General features: G+C 43.6%; 1 protein-coding gene across 2 annotated transcripts; it reads left to right on the plus strand.

Annotated features, from left to right (window-relative positions):
- The first annotated feature begins 695 nt into the window (after positions 1-695).
- pum1 (pumilio RNA-binding family member 1) lies at positions 696-25,526 on the plus strand. Of its 2 annotated transcripts, none has more exons than XM_083982089.1 (23): positions 696-800; positions 4,162-4,334; positions 6,375-6,497; positions 6,989-7,057; positions 9,388-9,493; positions 10,725-10,918; positions 11,295-11,467; positions 12,442-12,706; positions 12,904-12,997; positions 13,635-13,733; positions 13,868-14,010; positions 14,467-14,605; positions 14,830-14,964; positions 15,981-16,280; positions 16,438-16,680; positions 18,577-18,847; positions 19,917-20,046; positions 20,270-20,404; positions 21,136-21,273; positions 22,522-22,647; positions 22,876-22,997; positions 23,154-23,346; positions 23,779-25,526. In XM_083982089.1, exons 2-23 carry the CDS (start codon positions 4,173-4,175, stop codon positions 23,908-23,910), a joined length of 3,492 nt encoding a protein of 1,163 aa, XP_083838215.1. In that variant the 5' UTR covers positions 696-800; positions 4,162-4,172; the 3' UTR covers positions 23,911-25,526. The 2 variants fall into 2 exon arrangements, with proteins under 2 accessions (XP_083838215.1, XP_083838216.1); XM_083982090.1 differs by having other exon boundaries at positions 9,391-9,493.
- Positions 25,527-26,724: the final 1,198 nt, after the last annotated feature.

The raw sequence follows: 26,724 nt of genomic DNA on the forward strand, positions 1-26,724 counted from the left end.
TCCACGCGCCGGTTCAGGACCTCTCACCGGGCTGCAGCCGGAGCTCGCGGGGTCACCGCTGGCACGTTTCCCAACCGCCACTGGGGTATTTTTGTTATCTGGGCCACACGCTGCCCCTTTTCACACTGTCCACTTACATTCCCGAGGTGTAACGGAGCGACCAGCAGACACACACACACACACACACACACACACACACACACACACACACACACACACAGGCTGACCGTGTGGCGCAGGACGTTGCCATGGCTGCCAAGCAGCAGCACCCCGTTACCGTAGAGACCCCGGTACATTGTGTACAGTCCACTCCCAACAAAAAACAAAACACTAAATATCCCCGTATTAAAAAAAGACACTGTTTACACTGTTTTGTTTTAACTGCCACTGATGCAATGTGCTCAAATGTTATTTTATGTTGTGATGTTTCTGCTGCAGTTTATTTCATTTATTGTTTTCAGTGGCCGCCGTTCTTGTCAGTAATAAACGTTTTCTTTTTTTCTTTTTTTCCTCCATTGACAAATATGTGAATGAGGTCAAAGCAAAGCAACAAAATCCGTTATAAATTCACCCCACAATACAAACAGACTACACACACATAACAAAGGGACCGGTCCGGTATGACCCTCCCTCCCCTCCCTCTCGGTTGGCGCAATGAACCGCACGCTCTCTCTCATCCCTTCCCATCATGCAGCGCTCTCGCCTGCTCGTCCGTCGAGCCGCCATGTTGTCGGAGTGAAAGCCTGGGGTGTCAGAGAGAAACTGGGGCCGAAATCCGCGACCATCCACCCTCTCCGCCGGTGAGTATCACGTATTTCGCGGTCGCGGTATCACGGGGCGTTGTTTACCCCTCCATCGGTGCCGGTATTGTCGCTACGGATGCTCCGAGAGGGTTTAAACGGGAATATTTGGCGAGGCTGAAAGCGACTTGCCTCCCTTTCTGCTGCCTGCCTCCTTCCTCCCGTTGTGTCGGTCTTCCGCTCCAGACAGCTCTCGGGCCTTTGTTAGCATCCGCGTCACGGGGAGCTGTGGGGCTGCAGGCTCGGCAGACAGATAGGGACCCCCCGGTGTGTGTATTAATAACAAGACTATGATATTATGGGGTCGCCATCGCCGGTTTAAAAACATTGTCCGCAGCCCCGTGTTTGGCCACCGGTTCTCCCGGGCTGAGCTTGTGTCGGGAGGCCGTGTTATTGTTGGTAGACATGGGCAGTGAACCCTCCATAACAGATCCAAGACTTGGCGTGAGTGGACGCAGATGCATGAAAATGAAACCCCCCGGTAATTGTCGCCGGGCCCCCTCTTAACGAAGCATCAACATATTCCCTTTCATGTTGATGTGTCATGTCTGCTTGCGGGGAGAACTATGTGGTGTGTATGTTGAGACACCTAACGTTATCTTCTTGCTAGCTGCAGGTTGCCTTGCTCGTATTGTCACACCCCTGTCTGTGCACTGCCCGGTATGCGGTGGATTGATCCCCGGTATTGAATAATGATTAACCCAGTTAGGTTATGGAACAGAGAGCCTGTTTCCGGGTGTTGAGTTAAACTTGTAGCATAACAAGCCTTGTGCGCCTCGCTTTAGGGAATGGCCACACGGTTGTGGATTTCCGGGTGTTTCTCTACCTGATTTCGAGCAGCAGCAGCAAAGGAATAAAGAAGAGCCAGCAGCCCCGTGTTGCTGTGAATGGAGAGTGGGAGAGGAAAACAAACACAGGGCTATGTATGTGAATGATCAATTGGCAAGCCGGTTTTGTTTTTATCTTATGGGACTGGTCAGCTCCTGTTTTTTTCTGTTTTTTTTCTGGTCTGCATGGAGGGGGTGTGTTGCACAGTGGTTTCAACAGGACTGGAGAAAAAGCTGCATGTGTTTGAAGATTCACAGTGTCACAGTCTTTTGCAAAGGTAATTACTGTATATCGCTCAGTGTAAAAAGACCCGTTTGTAATTTTCTCATGGCCTGAAGGGACACTAATGTGAAACTGGTAATTTTAACACAGATTAGAGATTGTTGGAGAAGGAGAGGCTGTAAAATACAAATTATACCCCCTCCACTGCTGAAAACCATAGAGGTCGTTGTGCCTACTCGTGGCCTACGACCACCACCACACAGATTTGGCTTTACATATGACATATTTTGTGGGCTTATCACTGCACAGATAATGGCAGCAGCTGGTGGTCACATACCCTGGTTATATGACGGAGCCTCTGTGACCTTTTCAAAGTAAGGACCACCAGCCCCTCACCATTTCTTTGCAAATAAAAGTCAGCAACCCCCCCCCCCTGTGCAAACTTAGTAGGATAATGTTACTCTTTTAAATTGTTCCATTTACGCAACACACTCGGTTGTCAGTTTACAAGGCACCCACAACATAAAGTAATTCTGCTTAATGCAATTAATAACAGTTGATTGTGTTTTATAGATGTACATTAAACTTTATATAAACTTTATTGGGCTGTTGTGTTATAGTGAGGTGCGTTTAATATTAGAAACACCTCTGTACAGTACAATACATCCCAATAGCACCACAAACTCCAGCGACTATTAAATCTAATGAACAACTCTCTATAACAATTTAACACAAAGGAGGTAATAGGTATTACAGTAGTAGTGTTGTATTATACTTCATTAATTTTAGCTAGATGTGCATAATAAATGGTACATGAGAGTTAACTGTTTGAGCTGTAAGGTTGTGAGGTTGTATCTGCAGCCATGTACCAAGCCATGTCTGTACGGGGTTTCATAACAACCAAATTCCTGTGGGCAGAACACCTCCAACCAGACAAGGAGAAGTGACTGGTGACCTACACCATATGCAGATCGCTAGGGAAGCATCATACGGAGATGCTGCATATGATTCCTGTGAAGTCGATCTTTATCTTTGTGGTCCATTTTTTAAGTTTGGCTGCACAGTCTGACACTTTGTCTCCAAGACGGTTTGACCTACAATGTGATTAATGTGAGTGCTGTCCCTCATGTGGCTGCAACCTATGAACTTTATCATGTGCTTCGGGTTTTTAGAGTAATTAATCTAATTAGGTTAGTTTGTTATTTGCATTAAATTCTATTTACTATAGTGCTATATGCAGATCTACAGTCAAAGTAGACCAACACACACCGGTTAATCTAACAAATTAGATTTTTTTTCCAACCAAATGAGGGCTGTTAGTACAGTGATCAACTGTGGAGATAAGATGGGGATGAATGCATCTGCACTCTGCTATGACAGTCTTGGACACTGCTCACTCAGAGGCAACACTGTTCACTGTGCAGTCTGCGCTCAGTTGTAAATTCAGTTCACCCATCTAAAATGAATACACCAGCCTTGTATAACTGTTAAACTTTTTTTTAAGCCTGTAGTTTTGTGGTATAGTGGAAATATATTCTGCTCTACTCCCACTGATATTTAAATTAGGTGGACAAAGTTTTAACCTCTATGAAGTGTGGATTTATTTCAGTGCAGTTATATTAGATTACATTTTTGCTAGGTGTATCAAATATACTGGCAGCTCAGTGTATTTTTACATGAAAAGTCGAGCAACAGTCTTTGGTGAGATATTTTAGCATCACTGGTTTGGCCTGTCCTTTACTTACAGTAAGGGACTAAGATATGAGCCAAGATATGAGCTCAATTTGCATTAGTTTGCATGTGCTTACATCTCTCATTCATGTTGGATGGATATATGTGATGGCTTATAGAAGAGTGACACTGACCTTTGGCCGAGGATTAGATGAGCAACTTGTTTTAACTCCATATTTTGTCTGTTGTCAGTAGTTTTTATTAATGAAGTGACATAGGACATGGATCATAGTTTGTTTAAATTTATTTGGTGGAGACATAGGCTTCCACAGCGAACTGGTACAAAGAGTTTTAAGAAGTTCTCTGTGCATGTGTCATTGAGGGATATAGTTATAAAAGCTCTCTGAATCTGACTTGCTGCGCTGCTCTGACTGGATTATGTTCTTAGAGCATTAGTTTTAGGTAGGTGCACCTAACAAAAGTGGGGACTGGTCATGAGGTCTCCATTCAGATTGAGTGAATTCTGCTCAGTGCTTATCAAACTTTTTGTTTGTTCAACATATTGATCCAGTACGCTGTTGTTTGTGTGTGTGTGTGTGTGTGTTTGTGTGTGTAACCAATGTATTTCTCTCCGTTACAGGCTGTGGTGGAATGAGCAGTGTGTGTGTGTTGAAGAGGAAAGCAGTGCTCTGGCAGGATTCATTCAGCCCCCACCATAGAACTACATCTCCCAGCATGCCCGTGGTGCTGAGCAGCGGAGGACATGCCCCACCAACCGGGCAGACCCCTCAGGCCACACCTCCCAGCCAGCAGGTAATACCCACCACATTTACACCTTTTACATGCTCCATTCACCGGTGGACAGCTGTGTCCGTCTTCAGCTCTACGGCCCCCCACCCAGCCGGCGTTATCGGGCCTCCAGCCTTATGGCTATTAATATGCTGATCACACTGAAACAGAAGTTGGTATTCTGCCAGAGTAGTAGTGGGGTAGATGGGATCTGTGTTGACATTGTGTAACAAAGCTGTTTTTAAATTTGTTTTGGGAAATATAATCAACAAACTATGACATTTGCCGTGGGAAGCGACTGAGAGTGGTTTTTAGTCAAAGTGATAAAAACAGACCAGAAGACCATTTCCCCGCTGTAACTGCTGATTCAGGTTGAAACAAGGCGGTGGGGACTAGACCCTGCTTGGTCAAAGTGTGAATCTTTACTGGTTAAAACTTATGACTGCTGGCTCCAGTTGCCCTTCATAAATGTGCTGCATAGGTCTGACATTTATGAGGATCATTGTTAGTTAAATTTGACAAATGTAGATTTAATTTTTTAGGGTGTGATTATGATGGAGTAAAATCTGAATACACAATGAGGTCTAGTCAAATGAGTAGTTAATTAATGGATTGGAGTCAGTTCACTGACAAAAATGGATGGCCACTTTTAAATTTTGAATCCCTAGTCGTCATTAATTCGGTGAAAATACAAATCATTTTGCTGGTTCAGCTTCACAGCTGTTTCTTTCTCTGTTTCATATAGTTGTAAGTTTACATTTCTTTTTTCTAAATTGTCAAATGAAGAATTTGAACAGAGGGGCTGGTTACTCAATAACTGTATTATCTTCTGTGCTAAATTAGTTGGTTGACAAATAACTGATTTGTATGGAAACTGTTTATTGCAGCTGCAGGGAGGTCATGTGAATAATAACTTAATAATCAGCATCAAATCTCCACCTTTAATCTCATCTTGGCTTGTAGAGCTGCTGATGTTAAGTAGAGTGGCTGTTGGCCTGTTCAGAGCTGCTGTTAGCCAGACAATATAGCCATGCTGTTTAGTGTAATACATGCTATTACACTAAAATGTGCAATAAAACCAAATGTAGTTGTTTGGCGTTCTCAAATGTGATTGTGCTTTAATAGGCCCGAACACTGAAATGTCTGTACAGCACAGCAGTGTGTGTGTGTGCAGTTGTGTGTTGTGTGTGTAAGATCCAACAATAGGCTCATCAGCCAAGTGTTGCTGCTTGATAACAAGGTTAGTATTTTTCATGACTGATCCTGGGATTACAAAAAGAAGCTGGCAATCTGATAAGTAACAATTTAGGCTGATTGAAACGGCGTCTTGGTAACTTGTTCTACGCTTTGCGTGTACAGCGAATGACCCAGCCCAGTTGTTTCCAGTACATGTTGACTGGGTCTTTGATGACAGCATCTTGTGGGGAATTTTGTTTTTACCCTCAAAAAAGAGTAAGAGAGGAAGTCAGCACAAGCTTTGCCAACGAAAAGAAACAGTGCCTCCTATTTAGACGTAGGATGTGGTTCTAAATACCTCAACCTACGGTGGGGCTGTTTTGATGACAATGATGAATTTAGATTTTTTTTAATGCATGGTCATAATGTTGAAAAGGTGTTTGGATGAATTGTTTACAGTGACCTGGCAGAAAACTTCTGACTGTTTCCACCTGGACTTGAATGTTTTTTCTTCAGTTGCTCAGCAGATGAATTTACTACTCTATTAATGGAGAACTAAAAGAACTTGTAGATATCCGCTATTGTTTTCTAACGGGCATAAAGAGTTACTGTAAACAACATGCTGTAAACACTTTTTTTGTATTTTGATCATCTTTTTTCATCTGAACTTTCTGCTTTTCCTTCAGTTACACTTATCACTATCAGTACACTGTATTTGACACATGTTCAGCTATACGCATGCTCGAGGCTATACTATATGCATGTTCTCTTCCTGCACTTTGGTTTGGTTAGTTTTATACCTGCGTGTCTCCAGTCGTTGCTCAGATACTCTCTGCTTGTTACTGTTGCCAGTAATTTTAGGATAATGTGTATGTGTGTGTCTCCAAGGGTGTGGCGGGTGCTGGACGTTCCCAGGACGATGCCATGGTAGACTATTTCTTCCAGCGGCAGCACGGTGAACAGCCTGGCAAACATCGCTGGCCCACTGGAGACAACATCCATGACAGCCAGGTGTGTGTTTGTGTGTTTTCAAAAGATCAGCACTGTTGCAACACTAGTTGTGTTATTGTATCATATCACATCTTCTATTGTATACGTATATTCTTATGTAAACATAAAGTCATGCTGTAGACAATGAAATAATGATATTCTGTATTTGCTAAATACACAAGGAAACGTGGGGGATAAGGGAAACAAATATTTTGCATAGTTTCAGCTCAATGTTTAAATTTAATATTAAAAAATAAAGTGCACATTTTACAATCTGCACTTTGTGAACAACCTGGAGAGTTAAGAAAAACATTTACCTCTGATTTCAGCTGCTTCAGTGTTTAGAGAAATGCAAATATCAAGTTCATGCTAATTATAGTATACAAATTAACACCTATACTGATTACGACCAATTAACATGTGTTATTAAAGGTTAGCTTATGTTTGCACAGTGGTCAGGTATTAGACACGGTGTCGTGCCTCTTGTGTCTCACTGCGTTTTCTGTCTGCAGGTGCGATCCATGGACGAGCTGAACCATGACTTCCAGGCTCTGGCTCTGGAGGGACGCGCCATGGGAGAGGTGAGACATCAGAGCTGATGTTTGTTTAGAAGAACACGACTGAAGCTTAGATAAGCCTGATTACGCTGCTGCTGGGCTGTGGTGACTCAGGGCAAGTCAGTCCAGTTTGAATGTTTAAATTTGAATTTAATGATGCTGTACGTTAACACTTGACATAAAACTGGCTGGAGAGGAAAGCATAAATGTACCTGGGTGCATGATTGATTACCGAGTTAAACTTGAATAACAGGAAGTTTAAGGAAGAAGAGAGCCGTGTGGTGAAAGGTTGTTGAGCTAGAAGTTGTGTGTACCTATGTTTGCATTGTTTCTCCAGAGTGAAAACTGTGATAAATGAGAAGAGACTGAGCGGACGTGCTTTTTAATTTGAGCTGGTTGGACTGGCTGTTGGCATTTACAAAATGCAATCTACACTCAGTAACTCTGTTAATGTTGGACCTGTGCCCACTGTTAGTTTTAGCCTGTTGAAAGACAGACAATGATATGTCAGATTTAGTTTTCCTTTTGTGTGGTTTCTAGTGTTGTTTCTCATAGTACAGCTCTGGACAGTAGTGTATTTGTAATGTACATGCTGCTACATTGCAATAGTTTTGACCTAGAAATAGATATTTCTTAAAGCAGCAGATCAGTTTCAATTGATTAACATATCCTAAGCCTCTATACAACCAAGAGCTGTTTCCTGTCTCCAGAAGATACTGATCAGTGGCTGCAGAAGCAATGTGTTTTTTATAGCGAGAAGGAGCTGACGTGAATACAAAATGAAAGGATATGTGGAGAAAAACCCAAAATGTAAGGTGCTAGAGTCTGTTTAGAGTAAGTCCAAAACAAGTCAAAAGTTCAAGCACATTATGAAATTGATATAATGAGCTCTAACTGTATGGTTGTTCTGAGACACTGGATTCAATTTATTTTGTTTTTTATTCACTCAGTTAGAATGATCTGTATTTGTTAGTATGGGGTTCAATCAGGGGTCAAAGTACTCCAGCAGATGTGTGTATTATTTGGATAATGTAATACAGCAATCACTGTCTTTTCCTAAAAATGTTGCTGAATTAAACATTCTGATGGATATATGGTCAGTAAGAGCTGAGGGCGATTTTGTTCAGATGACCAGGTGTGTGTGTGTGAGTTTGCAATATGATGCATCCATTTTTAAGGTACCTTTCTGGGGTATATTTGCCTATTTTAGATTAGGCCTGCCGAAGTTAGTGAGATAATGACGAGTTATGCAAATGACTTCTAATGCCACTAATTAATGTGATTAACGCACGTAGTATAATGCATCCCTGGAGGCGATGCAGCAATAACACGTGGATGGGATGTAGACGGCAGGTTCAGCTTCAAAGCCCTGCAAGATGGTTCTCTAGACAAGACCAAAGTTACTTACATTTACAGGGATGTGTGTTTTCACACAGGCTGTGTTTAAGTTTAGGTGTTCAGGCCTGAGTGCAGTGTGTTTGGGTCCATGTGAACACAACAGTCACACTCAGGTGCACCAGAACAGCTGCAGCTACACTCGAACTCTGGTGCAGTTTCGTTTGCAGTTTTGATTATGTGAATGTAGCTGGACCTTGATCTGCTCCAAGTGCCTGGTGTTCGCCACAAGTTTGAGCTAAAAAGGCTCCCGTAGCCGCGCTTAATTTTCAAAATCTGTCATTTGCAGAGTGGTAATGCAAACAATATAAAATGAAACGACCAGTGTTACAAATATCCCACATACCTGTGTCTGCGTACGTGTGTCTCCATTGTTAGAGTTTAGCGTTACTTCCCAGAGTTTCATTTTTACAATCGGGACTCATGTAAACGCACTACGCGTCTTCTTCCGGACAGTCGTCATGGAAACATGACGCTCTGCCAGCTGTGCGGTGTTTGGAGCATAGTGAAAACAAACGTGTGTGAACGTGAACTGTACTCGCTGAAAAATGAAGCAATGTATCATTATTGCATCTGGTGTGCAGCCTGACAGATAGTTTGCAACCAATCCACCTCAGAGGTTTTTTCTGGAGAATTTTATGGACAGTATTTGTTTTGGATTGTTGCAATAATAATAAATATACATTTGCATAAAACAAACATATTGTTGGTAAGAATATTAAACACTTGAGAAATATTCCTCTTAATATCAATGAATATACATTATGCATATATAAAGGGCTATGTCAATCGATTAAAATATTTAATTGCGATTAATTGCATGATGTCAATAGTTTACTCACAATCGCAAATTAATAGCACATTTTTTATCAGTTCTAAATGTACCTTTATGAACTTGGTGTTTCATATTTGATGGATTGAACCCTTGTGTAAACATTTTTGCCCCTGTGTCTCTGCAGCAGCTGCTAACTGGTAAGAAGTTCTGGGAGACGGATGACTCTGGAAAGGATGGACCAAAAGGGATCTTCCTGGACCAGTGGAGGGACAGCGCATGGGGTGCCTCAGGTATACACTAGCTGCGTCTGTGTCTGTGAAACAGTGGCAGACAGCAGGGTGTCATGAATGCAGCAAGTCTGTGAAACATGGCAGTTTTTGTTTTTCACAAGCACATCAAGAAACCACCAGAACACTCGCTGTCTAGTGTTGAAACTCTATATTTAGGTTCCTGTCGGGCTCAAAAGCTGATGTCAAATTGAAATCACACTGATATTCTCTCTAATGAACGTGACGTGATCCAAGTTTTCTGCTGTATCATGTCGGAACAATGCAGTTATTTCTGTCGGCATGATGACAAAAGAAATATCCCTTCGTGTCTGAAGACCTCCCACTTGTGGCTCACTTCGCTGAAATGAATAGAAACTGTCAGAGACGGGTGGTTAGGAGTTCATTTTGCAGATTAAAATCCTTGTGTTGGTTTAATTGTGCACAAGACAAACCGTCTCTTGACTCCGCGCGCAGGACAGTACAAGACAACAATGTTTTTTTTAAACTGTGGACATGAGATCTGCATGTGGCCATATTGTTAATAATGTATAGTTTCATATGTCAAGTAGCATCCCATGAAATAGCTCCAACCTAAACCAAACTCTCTAGAAATAACTCCAATACAACAGCACCACTATAAATTTCACCATCACAAAGTTAATATTTATTTTAATTTGTTGAAAGTGTGCCGATTCAGGTTCATACTTATTGAGTCGTAGTTAAACACGGTGTCACATCAGACCACATTTTATTAAAAGGGGTTTTTTATTTGTTCTACCCTTTTACATCCATAACAGTATTAGTAACACCTCTAATGCAGTCCAGTACAACAGCATCAGTATCTATGACCTCAAGCCTATAACATATAATCGAGTTAACAGCTTCCTGATAGTGTCGACAACAAACACTGACCATCGTAGGCACAATAAAAGTAACCTCTGGAAAAACATTTGCATGGGACCCTTAATTAGAAGCAGGTGTATCATAGAAAGTGGATACTTAAGAGTGAGCTCACAGTGTTTATCTTGGCTCACAGGGGTAAACAACTTTCCAAGATTATACTATTATGCTGATTTTCTTTTTTTATGGGATGTTACTGTTTTGCATGATAAGTACTGAATTATGTTGTCCCTGAATGTTTTTTGTAGTATCTCATTCTGCCTCTTTAATAAACAATTTGTGGAGCAAATGTGTTTTTTCCTGTGTGTGTGTGAGAGTGTTATCTAACAGTCCCGTTCCATCCTTGTCGCAGATCACTCAGTGTCTCAGCCAATCATGGTGTCCCGTCGGCCAGGGCAGGGTTTCCATGGCGGAGGTGAAGTTGGGGTGGGCTCGGTGATGTCACCACGGTCTGAGAGTGGAGGGTTGGGAGTGAGCATGGTGGAGTACGTCCTCTCCTCCTCACCAGCTGACAAACTGGATTCCTGCCTCCGGAAAGGACCCTACGTGAGTCTTCAGTATTTTCTGTTTCCATCAGCCGGTCTTCACTCTCGTGTTGCACATTTCCTGCGATCAGTGTCATTATCCTCTGCATGGTGGTAGTTCTTATCATAACAAGCTTGACTCTTCATGTAACTACTTGTGGATCCATCAGACTATTGATAACCTTGACTTTACATCTCATCTTTCATTCCTCTGTCACGGTTTGTCCCTCGTCAGCCGGTCATTGTCAAATCGACACAAGAGTTGTTTCCATATCCATCAGGCCTTCCTCTCTGTACCTTTTTTTGCGTTCGCCATCCGTCACTGTCATGTTGTCAGCACCTCTCTATCTGTTTTCCACTGTAGCAGTTATATTTATCGTCTCCGTTTCCCTACACAGGGGCAGAGGGACGGAGAGGTGGAGGAGGAGAAGAGGGAGAAACCAAAGGCGACGTTTGAGGGAGAGAAACTGAAAGAATTGACAGAAGGTGAAACTGATGTCATCAGCGACGTCATCAACCCCAACGGGCTGCCTGTGCAGAACGGCCTGGATGTGGATGTCAAAGAGTTTGGGTAGGACTGGTTTTTGTTTTCACCATCTACCTAGAATCTAAGACACATAAAAGACCATCCCAAATTAAAAGAGCCTTTTTTAATTATTGTTTTTATTATACCGGTAAGTTAAAATCCAAGTGGCCATAAAGATAAACAAAACAACCAGGACACAAACACAAGCTTTGCTCAGGTAGTGAGATGGGGAATTTGTAATGCAAATCCAAAATGCAAAGTTTTGTTACTAGAGTTCAGCATTGAGGTACAAGTCGATCCATTATGTTGCAAAGCAGACTGACTTCAAAAAAAAAAAAAGAGCAGGGAACCATGAAGGTTTCAGAGCGACAGGTTTGTGAAAGTTGGCAGCCCTACTTCACTTGCAGTCAGTTTCTGTCACTGTTATAAACTCAGAGACACACTGTTGGCTTGCGTATGTTAATGCTCTACAACAGACGAACATTACTCATGTCACCCAGTTGGTTCAAGTAGCATGTGTGTCTAAGCTGGAGCGAAGGGTCGGCTCACAGTAAACATTAGCTACTGACTCATTAGCTCGCAGTCCAGCAACAATAATGTTAGCGTTTCCCCGGTTGCAGCTGTCATAAGGTCACAGGCTGGTGCTGCAGGGTCTGGCTCCGCTGTGGAGTGTTGTGATGTCAAAAATTGGAGTATCTCTGCACCTTGGGACATCATTATCAGTCTGACAGTGAATATCAGCAGAGTGTGTGTTATCAGTGTGGGGTTAATGGGAACTGTGTGTCCTATACAAAATGTGCAGATTAATCAGTTTAATCTTCACTGTGGTGTTACCAGAGTTTTTTTTCCTGTTCCAAATTTATCACAAAATTAGTTTGAAGTCTCCCAGGTCCTGTTGTCATTGGCCCCGGGACGATATGAGGTCCTTAAACTTAACGCCTGTTCTTGGTCTGACGCAGACGCGCACCGATTTTGTCTTCAGTTGTAAACTCAACAACTTCCCTTTCTCTACCTTGCAGTCGTCCCCCAGGCAACATGCCGCCCCCTGGCCCCGAGGGTGACCTGCTGGGGGGTCCCGGGGGCGTGGGGGCCGAGGGCCTGACACCCCTGGGAGGCGGCGGCGGCCCCAAGCCCCCTGAAGACTTCTCTGGCGTAGAACAGGGCGGCGTGACCATGGACCAGATGGAGTCGGTGATGGAGCCGCTTCAGTTCGACTACAACTCCCAGATGCCCATGGACTCGCAGCCCACTGTTGGTCTGTTTGATTACACCAACCAGCAGCAGGTGAGAGAGAGAGAGAGTCGTGTGGAAGCCTTTGATGAGCTCAGAGCCCCCGTTCAGATCTGGTATTAACATCTGTCTCAGGCGACGGTCCTCAGATCCATGTTAACAGCAGGTCTGAACCGGGTCAGTGAGACTCGGCTCCGCTCCAGTGGCGTTCAGATGTGATTGACCCAGTTGTTGTGTGTGTGTTTGTGCAGCTCTTTCAGAGAAACAACGCCCTAGCAGTGCAGCAGTTAACAGCAGCCCAGCAGCAGCAGTACGCCTTGGCAGCAGCACAGCAGCCTCACATTGGTAAGAGCCAGTGTGTGGATATATACATGCACAAGCATTTGAGCAAGATAACTCACTGTAAATATGACTTGGTATCTTGGTATTCGAGGTGTATGTTATGTTTCATTTGGCCCCTTCACTCGCTGTTCGTATGGTCTGATGCAAAGTAAAGGATAACATTAGTTTAATACAGATGGGAATGTGATGGGTCACTACAAACCACTATGCAGAAAGGAAAGAGCAACATGATTTTACACTGTACCTCATATACCCCCCTATATAACATTTATTAGAAGTTGAAACAAGTCAACTTCAGCTGAAATATCATATATTCCCTTCAGTAACAGGTCGGATTGCAGTATTTTTTAGGTATTAGTGATTCAGCAGCTGTGTTGCAGAGTCTGGTTTGTCATTCTGGAGCAGAAGACCACAGTCGTTGAAAAATACTCCATGTTGTTGCAGCCCCATGGTAACTAATTAATGTGGAGTTAAGATTTCTTGTCAGGGTTAAACTGAACAAGCCTAAGGAATCTACAAGAAAACTTTTGCGGGGGTTGACCGGGTATCGGAGTCCACTTGAAGCTTCACACATCTTAACTCCATGTATTATGTAAAACCTTGTGGTCGTGGTTCACCTTCTCCCTCTGTGTGTTGTCAGGTTTGGCCCCAGCATTTGTGCCCAATCCTTACATCATCAGTGCTGCACCACCTGGGACAGACCCGTATGCTGCCGGTCTAGCAGCAGCAGCTACACTCGGTATGACGCTCTCATTTTGTGAAAAGACCCTGAGCTCTGTTTCCGTGCTGTTGTTGTTACCATTTGAAAATGTGCATAAACACAAACACTGTAGTCTTATCTCACCAGCATTTTTCATATTTGTTTGTGTCAAGGTCCGGCGGTGATGCCTCCCCAGTACTACGGTGTGACCCCCTGGGGGGTCTACCCTGCCAACCTTTTTCAGCAGCAAGCTGCTGCAGCCAACAACTCGGCCAATCAGCAGGCAGCAGGCCAGGGCCAGCAGAACCAACAGCAGGTCAGTCGAGTGCTGGCCAATAAACTGGCATGCTGATTTCCACTTGCTCAAGATGTTTCTGTCAGAGCGCTCCTTATGTGCCAGTTGAAATGTGCATCCAGCCTTACTGCTGCTCCACTTGGATCTATCAACAGGAAAGTCTTTGTGGACTGTAGATAATGAACCAGTCAGCAGGAGACTGCTGTTTGTTATTTACTTATGCTAATGTCAGGAGTCTCCTCTAGTCCTAACAATTTATGACCCTGTATCTCTGTGTGTAGGCCCATTCTTGTAAACGTCACTTACAAATATATATGCACTTAAGGAAAACTGAAGTGCAAGTATAATATCTACAGTACACAACAAGCTCTCTGCTTTGGAACAGATTGAAAAAGATATCAGCACATCCTTTTTGTATTAGTTTACATATTTGTATTGTAAATTCTCAATACGTCTCTTCTTTCTGACTCTGTGAAGGTGATGCGTGCTGGAGGCAACCAGCGACCTCTGACCCCCAGCCAAGGTCAGCAGGGTCAGCAGAATGACCAGCTGGTTGCAGCGGCAGCAGTGAACTCAGCCCTGGCCTTTGGGCAGGGGTTAGCAGCGGGAGTCCCTGGTGAGTGTGACACTCTGTAAACTGGTTTTATTACACTGGCGAAACTCCCAACACACCCAATTACAGTTGCTGTTCCAACGCAAGTTTCCTATAAAAAATGATGCTGAAATTGAGCTTAAATAGCTCTCGACCCCCATGTGCACACAGTACTTTAGAGGAAACCCTGCACACCAGAATCTGTTCACTCTCTGAATATCCTTTTTTCGTTGCCGTCTCTTTCCCAGGGTACCCAGTCTTGGCCCCTGCAGCCTACTACGATCAGACGGGCGCCCTCGTGGTCAACACTGGAGCTAGGAGTGGCCCTGTCCGCCTCATGGCCCCCGCCTCTGTCATCATATCTCCCTCTGCAGCACAAGCAGGTAACACAGCAATGCAGATGAAGCCAGTCTGGGCTAAGCCTGGGCGGTATGACCAAATGTTCATATTACGGCATTTTTCAAAATCATATTGGTTTCACGGTATTTTCTTTTTTTCATGCAAGAATGGGCTTACCCACATTTTCTTTTAATGAGAAAAGAATTTCTGCAGTAGATCGACTTTAAACTGCACACTCTACTGTCGTAAGGACGGAATAGTGTTTTTTTATTTTTATGTCCACACAGGAAAATGCTGCACGACCCCACAGTGTTTCCCGTTGATTAACGAGATGACGCAACAGTATCTCACAGAAAAAATAAATATTATGTTTTTAACAGCATTTCACCAACTATAGGCTCCGTCAGTCAGTGCCTCCTGCTGCTGGACTTAGTCTCTCTCTCACACACACACACACACAGGTCGTGCTAATAAATGCGCTAAGTCGCTAATTGTACAGTGTTCAAATTACCCCGTGATCGCAATCGTCTAGCGCGCATGGATCTATTACACATCCATGCTTCTATTACACATCCATGCTTGCGTACCTATTTGGTGAGCAGCGGGGAAATGGGTCCCCACTGAAACACACGCACGTTCCGGACGCTGTTAACAAAAAAAAAAAGGACCGATATTCAGTATGAACCGGTTTACTGCCCAGCCCTAGTCTGGGCTGCCTGTGTTTCTCAATGTCGCAACGTCCACATGCACTTAAAACAAGGATTACACATTGTGGGTAAAGAAACATGTTCTTAATGTTCCATCCAACCTAATGTGTAATTAAAAGATTATAGGACTGTACCTTAGCGCGTATTTTGTTGTTGTACAAGGGAGTTCCCACGAGTCGGTGTACTCAGTATCAAGGGAACCTCGGGGGTTTCCATCAATCCTGGTATTATAGTGAAGATTTGTAAGTGATATACAAATATTTGAATGATTGTTTGCTCAGCCTTAGGAAAAGGACACTGACCTGATCTGGAAAAGGAAACCCTCGTCTTCACTGTACACTTTCCTCTTCCAGTTGCAGCAGCAGCAGCGTCTGCAGGAGGTGCCAACGGCGGTCTTGGCGGCGGTGCCAACGGTCCGTTCCGTGCCATGCAGTCCCAGCAGCCTCAGCAGCAGGGCGGCCCCGGCGGCGCTCTAGGTGGGAGCTCCTTCTACGGGTCCTCCTCCCTCAGCTCCTCCTCCCAGAGCTCCTCTCTCTTCTCACAAGGCTCTGCCCAGCCTGGACCCGGCTCTGCCTCCTTGGGCTTCAGCCAGCAGACCTCCTCCTCCCTCGGTGCCACTCTGGGGGCCACCCTGGGAGGTTTTGGCACAGCAGGTAGGAAAACACCTTTTCACATGTTCTGTTGCTCTGTTGCTCCAAATTATTTATAAGAAGCTTAGCTGTTTAACATTTAAACAGACAAATGAACAGTTCTTTCTCAATTCTTTCAGATTGGCTCGATAATCTAGTTTATGTCTCTGTCTCCCTCTAGTGGCCAACTCCAGCGGTGGCAGTGGGTCCAGACGGGACTCCCTGACAGGCAACAACGAGCTATACAAACGCACCCCCTCCAGCCTCACCCCGATCGGCCATGGAGGTTTCTACAACGGCACCTTGGGCTTCAGTCCTTCCCCTGGACCAGTGGGCATGCCCCTGCCCAACCAGGGCCCCTCCCACTCCCTCACACCCCCACCTTCCCTGTCCAATCACAGCTCCTCGTCCAACCTCAATCTCGGTAAGTGTTGTTTTTTGATTTTCAGTGATTGATAAGCTCATGAAGAAGCCTCTCTGATAGTCGGCTCTGTGGTAACGGTGCAGTTTAAGCAGACACAACAGTAAACAAGACTCTGTGTCAACATGCCAGAATATATTAGTTAATTTAAAGTTAACATGATTAGGTTTTCAGCTGTGACTCGTTGTACACACCTGCAGTACACACACTCAAAGACACATATTGTGTGTTTGATCCTATTAAAGACAGTCACCTAAAAAAGATCACATATATTATATTAGGGCAGTAGTTTACATGTAAATGTAATTTTTCAGTGCCAGGTTGAACAGAAAATGTTTGTACCAAAACCGTAATGTTCACATTAACATTTGCACACTTGGAAGTTTTTTAAATTAACTTACTGAATGTTTCCAGTCCAGCTGTTGGGAATTCCCTAACTGAATGCACGTGGATATGATATGCTGTACTTTTTTTTTTTTTAAAGGATCAATTACCTGTAGGGGCTTTTGTTTTGTTTTGTTTTGTTGTTGTTGTTGTTGGTGTGTTCTCCATGATTATCAGTTGGCAGACTGAAGTGTAATGCAATTCAAACTCCAGGATGAGGAAGAAGTAGGAATAACAATCAGACAGACAGACAACCAAGCAGAGGTGTCATAGCAACTGTAAGAGATGGTTTAGGCAGTTTTTGGTGGCAGTTTGGGGGTGTCGTCTAAACATAAGATAGAATAGCTGCAGTGAATAGCACCTTTTCTTTTTTGAAATTTCACTGTGACACTAGCTACAACATCAATATATTCTGTCTAGTTTGAATCAGGCTCTGGTAATAATACTCTTTCAATTTAATGTATACATGTCAAGAATTTAATTTATTTCAATGTCATTAACTTTTGTTGATGACACAGAATTAATCAACGTGCTACTGAGAATCTCATCAGATTTGTTGAGGTCATGTAAGAGGTGTAAATTCTGTCTTGTTTGTGGTGTCACCTAATTTATTTGAATACTTTACTTATATGATGTCGGAAAATTATTTTTCTAGGCAGTGCTGCCATCCAGTGCTGTGGTTCTGTGCTGCACAGACGAAATGTATTCTTTATGATACTCTTTGAAAAGTTTAGTACTGCAGTGTCATCAGTTAAAAACTTGACATGTTAACTCATCCAAGCAATCATTACACCAGTATTTCATTTTCAGTGCAGTGAGTCTGGGAGAACTTTAAGTTTTATAAATGGCCATGACCATCAAAAAGGCTTCATTATAATGTCTACAAGTATAACCTTTCTTTTTACCTCTGTATAATTTTTATTATTATTTGTTGCCCTCCTCCACCACCGCCACCATCCTAGGTTTCCATTAACCGGTAATTACCGGACTTTGACCGGTAAAATCTGCCGAAGTCCGGTGTTTTTTTTTAACCCCTCCGGTTAAAATGTCCGGTGAAAATTTTCCCTCTAAGCACAATTTAAATTTAATTAAAATAGGCAATTTCCACATGTAATTGATCGGGTTGCCGATCAGCACAAGCCTATAGCAACAGACGCACATCAGTTACTGTTATTAATCTGTTAACGAGTGTCAGTTATCGGTTATAAAATATATTAAGATAATAAATTGACATGCCTTGATATCATCTTATATAGCCTGCATATCATTTATCATTTTCAGCTCAATAAATTCAGACTTGTACTTGACCGGAATTTCAAACATTTGTCCGGTAAATTGAAAACCTGCTGGTCACGTTGTCCGGTGCCATCACACTAGAAACACACAAGTATGTGAGGGAGGAAAATTCACTCCATTTTGTTCCTTTAATGGAAGTGGTTTCATGGTCATAACTGTTGAGTCTGTTAGTTGTTAGACTTTGTAAGAATCGTCTCCCTGTTCTCTCCGACCCATCAGGAGGCCTGACCAACGGCAGTGGGCGTTTCATCTCTGCTGCCCCAGGAGCGGAAGCCAAGTACCGCAGCGCTGCCAGCTCAGGCTCCTCGCTCTTTTCACCCAGCAGCCAGCTGTTCCCGTCGTCACGGCTACGCTACGGCATGTCGGATGTGATGCCGTCGGGTCGGAGCCGCCTGCTGGAGGACTTCAGGAACAACCGCTACCCCAACCTGCAGCTCCGAGATATCGCCGGTCACATCATGGAGTTCAGCCAGGACCAACACGGCAGCAGGTAAAACACACACACGTCACTCCGGCTTGAGATGCACAAGACAAAAAGGGCAGATCAAAACGCAGTGGTTAAACATCACCAAGTCACTCGTATGTGCAGGAATTTCTTCATGTACGCAGATTTACAGCACACATGGCTTCATGAGCAACTGTGCAAAGTATATGGTGTCAGACTCAGTGACAGTGTCTGACCTCTGAGGCAGTGCAGGATTACTGAGCGCCAGATCAAAGAGCTTCCTTTATGTTCAGTGCACAATGTGAACAGGTGGCAGCCCTCAGGCCATTACTGAGTTTGTATCACTGCACTGTCACATTTCAGTTCATGCTCAGTTTATACTGGTATAGAGTGTGAATAGGCACGAGGGCGGAAACTCTGTGAATGAGCGATTAATCTTTCAGACACTGCTTCCTTTTACAAACAGTCTGGTTTGTGTTATCCTGTATATCCCCAAGTATTTTTTTTTTATTAATAACAGAACAAACAGCGTCATTGATCTCTTACCAGATGGTAAAAGATTCGTTCTAATTTGGGGACAGGGGCCCTGGAGGCCGCTCTGGGGTCCTGGTTTCTGGGTCTAGCTGGGTTGAACCAGCAGAGCCTCAAATGCAGACTTTTCCACTGAAATGATCTATTAATACACCGTGACGTCCGGTCCGCACATTCCAGACATTTTCTTTCCACAGTCTCTGCAGCATCTCCGTGCTTTTTTATCTCTGCCTTTTACCTGGTATCCATCACTTCACCTCGCAGGCTGCCTGGACCCTTCGACTCTCTCTGTCTGTTTTCTCCACCCTGAGTTTTATCTCATTTTGTCTGACTGTTCCTCAGGTTAAAGATATAGGAGCATCTCTCTCTCTCTCTCTGTCTGTGTACAGCCTTGACTTCATCCAAACTTTGTAAATCCCCTCTATATACTGTGGGGGTTTAACACTCTACATTGTCTCCCCGAGGCTTGTATACACAGCAAAGGCTAATGAAAACGAAGAATAACAAAACAAGAGATTCTGTGGGACTTAAAATTGGAGATATATGTGGTTAATGCAATGCTCATCCTGTCTGTCTTTTAAAGGTTTATCCAGCTGAAACTGGAGCGAGCCAGTTCAGCAGAACGCCAGCTTGTCTTCAGTGAGATACTGCAGGCTGCCTACCAGCTCATGGTCGACGTCTTTGGAAATTACGTCATCCAGAAGTTCTTTGAGGTGTGTGTGTGAAGAGCTCGCCGTTTTCAAATGTTATTACTGTGTGTGATTTTTGGTCACCTAGATTTGAATATGGGGGGAAATGTAGATGTTCAGTCATCCTCCTGCACTACACTTGATTGTTATGTTCTCTCTGGCCTGTGTAAATGTGTTACGTACACGGTATTGTGTCATGTATTATCAAATGGATTAGAGGATTTACAGAATTATTTTGTGTTTTTAGTTCGGCAGCCTGGACCAGAAGCTGGCTCTGGCAGAGAGGATCCGAGGTCATGTGCTGTCTCTGGCCCTGCAGATGTACGGCTGCAGGGTCATTCAGAAAGCTCTGGAGTTCATCCCCTCGGATCAGCAGGTCATTGTAAGTACACTGGTTCTTGCTGGAATGTAAGCATGTGTAAACACGACAAACACACCGGACCTGTGCCCTAAAACGACCTTAATAAAAACACAATCTGTCATAATAACCCTGCTGTGATTTGGTCGTTCCGGTCAGAAATGAAGTTGCAAAGTATCCCAGCGTCCCACTTTCAAAGCTTAACCACTGTGTGCCCATAATTCTCCTGTGAACGAGAGTGCATTGCGTATTATATTTATGTAGCAGAATGCAGCGTTAATAAAGAGGTGTGCCTCACACACTGAAATGGCATTTTTCAACTACGTTATGGGTTTTATGTTGGAGCTGCTTTGTGAAGCAGCAGGTTCCTCGCAGGCGCTCCGTCATCAGCGATGAATGAGGCTAATGATACCACAGTTTATATGCATTTTGAACTGCAGGTGTTACAATAAATCCAGCTCTATATCAACAGGAAAGGATTTTGCTTGAATTCAGTGGCTTTTGGGAAAAGGTGTGTGTCTGTGTGGCAGAGAGTAGGAAGATATCCATCTCTCCTTAATGGACCTCAATGGATTTCTTCAGGGCGACTGTTATAGTTGAGTGTTACTTGTTGGGCTGTGAGCTACTGTGAGAAATGAAGGAGAGTTTGGAAAATGCTCTCAGGCAATATTTGATTTCTTACAATTACATGTCCCTCCACATTCTTCATGATCTGTTCTCCCTCTCCTCCTCCTCCTCCTTCCTCTTCCCTGCAGAGCGAGATGGTGCGGGAGCTGGACGGCCATGTGTTGAAGTGTGTGAAGGACCAGAATGGTAACCACGTGGTGCAGAAGTGTATCGAATGCGTCCAGCCTCACGCACTGCACTTCATCATAGACGCCTTTAAGGGACAGGTGGGTCCCCTCTGCGCACACGCACGCGCACACACACACACACACACACACACACACACACACACACACACACACACACACACACACACACACACACACACACACACACACACACACACACACACACACACACACACACACACACACACACACACACACACAAATTATTTCCACATTCAATCACTGAAGGCTGCCGGTGGCTGGCTGACATCCACATACACACATTCACTGGTGTGCACACGTACACTGTCACTGCCTTGAGGCGGCAAGCATATTGTCACTGCCAAAGCACATAGGCACACATACTCAGTCCTTTCCAGGGATGGGTATGTTGCCGTGGCAACAGAAGCCCAGTGGCAACAGCCATCTCCTATCCACCAGCTAAATGTTACATTAGCATAAAGTGTTGAAAGACAGATTTTGTGCGTTGATGCACACGTCTTTTGTTAAACACAAATGAAATGTTTCACTTTTGAAATTTCACTCTGGGTGTTAAATCTCACTGATGTGAATGATTTGCTTCTCAAGCATTTGCATATTGTGTAGCTGGCTGCATGTTTTTCCTCCTCCTGTGGCTCACATTTGTTTGTGTAGCTGTAAGCATGTCAGGAATTTGTTTTCACCTTTCCTGCAGGGTAGGGCAGGGTCTGTGAAAGTATGCCTGTGATCATTTGCTGCTGTAATCCAGGGGACTTCTCCACCACAGGGGGGGAAAGTTTGAGCAAAGGCATATTAGTGTCGAGTTTAACCCCTTAAAACACTGCCACACGTTACACACAAGACTAAAAATAAAGTTGGCAGAATAAAGAGGTTACTCTTCTTCAGTGTTTACAGTCCTGACCCCGGTCTCCTGTGAGAGGTAACTCTTAAAAGTTTACAACCAAAGTGTCACTGAGCCAAAGTTACAGAGGCACAAGCAAAATGTCAGGTTCGTCTTGCCATGCCTGTTTTTTTCATCTTTTTTATTTCTGTTATTTACCATAAAAAGGCCTAATAGTGGTAGAAGCTTTTTAGTGTGGTAAACACTTTGGGGTCTTAAATCCAGATGGAATCAGGAGACTTGTAGCCTTCAAACAAGGTCATTAGTCAAGGTTGTATGAAGACTGAGTGCAGTATCTAAGGGAACACATCAGGTCTTTCTACCGACTCTACCCTGCGTGTTTTAAAAGGTTCACTTACTGAGTTTCAGGATGAATTGGTGTGTGTGTGTGTTGTGACTAACAATGTATAATTACATATGTCTCTCAGGTTTTTGCCCTCTCCACTCATCCTTATGGCTGCCGAGTCATTCAGCGCATTCTCGAACACTGCCTTCCTGAACAGACGCTGCCTATACTGGAGGAGCTCCATCAACACACAGAGCAGCTAGTGCAGGTAACACACACACACACCAACACAAACACACACTAGCGCTCACTGCTGTCTTTTCACTCCCACCAGTTATGTTTTTCAGAATAATTACACCTCAAGTTGGCTTATATAAAGCTCTTCTGAGAGCCTCCACAGATTTTTGAAGTTGGCTGTGTTTGATGTGACGTCAGAGGCACCAGCTGTCCTCATCACGTTTTGACTTAATGTGTCTGTGCGGTTTGTTTTATTCAGGACCAGTATGGCAACTATGTGATCCAGCACGTTTTGGAGCACGGCCGAGCCGAGGATAAGAGCAAGATAGTGGCGGAGATCAGAGGCAACGTACTGGGGCTCAGCCAGCACAAGTTTGCCAGGTAAAACCTAATGCAAATGATCTGTTTGAGTTTATCTTCCCTCCTTCGAAAAATCGACTTTTCCATAGACTCCCCACATAAAGAGCCAGACCATAAACTGGGTTTTCATTTCTCCTTGTGTTTAAACTTGTGTAAAAACCGTCTTTCTTTGTCCAGTAATGTGGTGGAGAAGTGTGTGACCCACGCGTCGCGGGCAGAACGGGCGGTACTGATAGACGAAGTGTGCAGCCTGACTGAGGGCCCCCACAGTGCCTTATACACCATGATGAAGGACCAGTACGCCAACTATGTGGTGCAGAAGATGATCGATGTGGCTGAGCCCACCCAGCGCAAGATCGTAATGCACAAGGTAGGTAGAGAGGTGTCAATCTAGCTAATATTTAATTTTCCCTTCATATCAAACAAGACGGTAAATCGAGACAGGAGGGATTAGTACACAAAATGTCTTTTAGAGTTAAACAGAAAATTGATAAATTTGGTTTTAAATATCAGCGTTTTGTCTCAAAAACCTTCAAGTGTTACATGAAAGGGCAGGAAAAGCAGCGCGTGTCAATCAACCCAACCCCTCTGTTACCTCCACATCAATAGGCTCTTACTCGGGTCACTGGTGTCAATGGTTTCCAAGGCAACGACACAGAAACTGACTAGAGCTGATGTAATCATTGATTTTGGGTGTTGCTGTTTGATGTTGACAAAAAATAAAAAACACACCAGAAGAAGGTGTGTTTTTTTGAGAAGTCTACCGAGTGAGTCAAACATCTGTGTTCCTGTCTCCGCTCAGATCCGGCCCCATATCTCCACCCTGAGGAAGTACACGTATGGAAAACACATCCTGGCCAAGCTGGAGAAGTACTATATGAAGAACGGTGTTGACCTGGGTCCACTCTGCGGCCCACCTAACGGCATCATGTAAACGGGTCCCCTCCCCCCTCCCCCTCCTCCACGTAATCATGTCCACCACCCGAACCCCCCCACCCTCCTAATGGAGTCATGTCTGCCAGCCCCTCCCTCCTGTCCTTGTCCTTCAAAAGGCATCACGCCCAATTTCCCCTCCACGTCCCACTCACCGAGGACATCGAGTACCCCTCGTACCCCTGTTTCCATGACAACCCTTCAGGAGGAGCCTGTTGCTACAGGCAGCCTTAGTTTTTTTTTTTTCTTCTTCTTCTTTTTTTGTTGTCAGATTTTGTCGCTCCTCCCCCACCCGAGCCCAGGGAGGGAGGGTGGGAAGGAGGGCAGGGAGTGGAGAGAGAGGTGAGACCTGTCCTGTTCATCGCTCCACTCCCTTCATTTGTTTTCTCTTTCATTTTCCTCTGTTCATCGTTTCTGATAAACTGAAAAATCATTTCACTTTTTGCTACTGCTGCATACACAATCCTAGTGTCCCCTCCTCCTCCCATCCTAGCTATTTACCACTATGAGATGGAACGAGTATTTAATTTTGTCTGAAGTCACAGAATCATAGACGAATACACACACATGCCATCAGCTAACCAGCAGACAGATCATTTAGCATGGGAGATTCGTTTTCTGGTCTTGCTTCTATAAATATAACGTGTATACTTGGTGTAGACCTTTGCATATATATATAAATATATATATAAAACTTTGTAGTTTTTCTGGTTTTTGATGTTGAATCTGTATCTATAATGTATCCTAGTAGTGACCACATACTTCTGACTGTATAATTGTACATTTGTAAACCCTTGTAATGTAAAAGTGCTTTACCACCCTTTTTGGTATGAGAAGAAAAAAAAAGCTCACTCTGGAAAAAAAAAAAAATCTTAGAAAAAAACCTGTGCATTTCAGTGTATATTCTCACCTCCTTGGTTGTGACATATGAGTTGTTGTATATTGTAAATTGTAATATCAAATTTTTGTTTTGAAAAGCCCTTTCTATACAGCGTAGTACTTGTACAAAGATTCGCCACGCTTGGTTTTATCTTTATCTTGTCACTGCTTAACTTAAGACGTTGATCTCCCACTGACTCCCAATTGGACACGTTCTGTTAGACTTAGTGGTGTCTTCTGGTTTATGTTGAAGGTTTTTTTTTTTTCTTTTCTCTTTTTTTTGGACCTTTTTTTTTTTTAAGATCTTTTTATAAGAATGCATTACCCCATGAAATATGTCATGTGTATGGGTATGCTGGCTGGGTGGGAGAAGTAACTTTTACTCATTTAAACCCCCCCAAACCCCTTGATTATCCATGACTGTTTTCAGGGGTAAACCCATGGATTGTACAGAGGATATACTTGTGTTTTTTGGCATTTCTCTAGTGCTGTAAGTGCTGTATCATACTGTCCATGTCCTTTTGGGTGAGAGAGGCAGCCCGCCACAGTGCGGTGTACATTTGGAGCAGCCTTGTGTATATTTACTACGAGCACACCTGTAACCATATGTGTATAGTTAACAGAACCTGTGTATGCTTATTGCCTGGGCAACTATTTTTTGTAACTCCTGTTGTAGATTGTCTCTAAACAATTGTGTGATCTTTATTTTGAAACCAAACTGAACAAAAAAAACTTTGAAAATTTAACTGTCTCAAGTGTGCTTCATTGTATGTTTGATACACTCTTAGAGCAGACAGACGAAACGTCTCATGTCGTAATCCGGGCTGTAGTGTCTGTTTCAGCCAATATAAATGAACGTGCCTGCAGTGATATGACTGCAACTACACAAAGCATGAGTCAGAGAGGGGCGAGAGTGGGGAGCTCGCTCCTGGTGCTCTAGTTTCTCCATAAATATGACTGATTAATGAGACTGACTTCTTAACATGGCATGGCTCTGACTAATGATAGCCATCAATTTCGATTAGTTACAGTTAGGACTGCTCCCAGTAAGGAATAACTTAAGTTTCAGTAATGGATACCAATAGCAAAGGTGATTAGACTCTGAACCTATCCTGGGTTTCATTTTCCAGATAATTATTTATGTGATAACAACGGGGTGAGCAATATTGAAAGTGTTCCCATCATAACACCAAGCAGAAGTGAAGGACTACTGCTGTTTTGAGAAGAGAACAAAAAAGCAAATCCATAAAGTAATCTAATGTTCCTGTAAAATGAGTTATGAGCCAAAGGTTTGCAACAAGAGATTATCAGACTACAATGCCCGTGCTGAACAGGTATCTTATCAAAACACACCATCCCCCTTGTGGTGTCTCAGTTTTATCTTCTAAAGAGACTGAAGGGCAAAATAAACCTGTTTGTGCTCGTCTAGCTTTTGTTTGGAGCAGAAAATGACAAAGATGTAGCTTTGAAAGAACAAGTCAGACTGGGTGCGATGTTGGTGACAGTAATCCCATGGCTTTGTTTAATAAAACCTGAGGAAGTGAGGGTGCCTGCCTTACCTGTGGGGATTTTAAACCATCTGGAAGGTACTTTAAGTTTAAGGCTGTGAGGAAGGCTCATTAGGCCTGCAGGCTGTTGTTTTATGCAGGGCTGAATTACCAACCAGATAAAAATGGGAAAGGTTGCTCCTGGGCCCTAATACACAGGAGCCCCAAAGGCCTGTATTTATTGTATGTCAGCTGGTTTGTGGTCATTTGATTTATTGCAAAGTTATTTGGGAATATACCACACTCACATACAGTACAAGGCCTCAGGGTGGGTCCTACATGAGCTTTATTATAGGTACCTGTCTAGCAGAAGGGCCCTATATCACCCATAAATGGTGTATAAAGTTGATTGATTAAGGAAATTGTATTAAAACAAGTTACAACCATGG

Source organism: Trachurus trachurus, assembly GCF_905171665.1.
Source record: "Trachurus trachurus genome assembly, chromosome: 11".
NCBI lineage: Eukaryota > Metazoa > Chordata > Actinopteri > Carangiformes > Carangidae > Trachurus > Trachurus trachurus.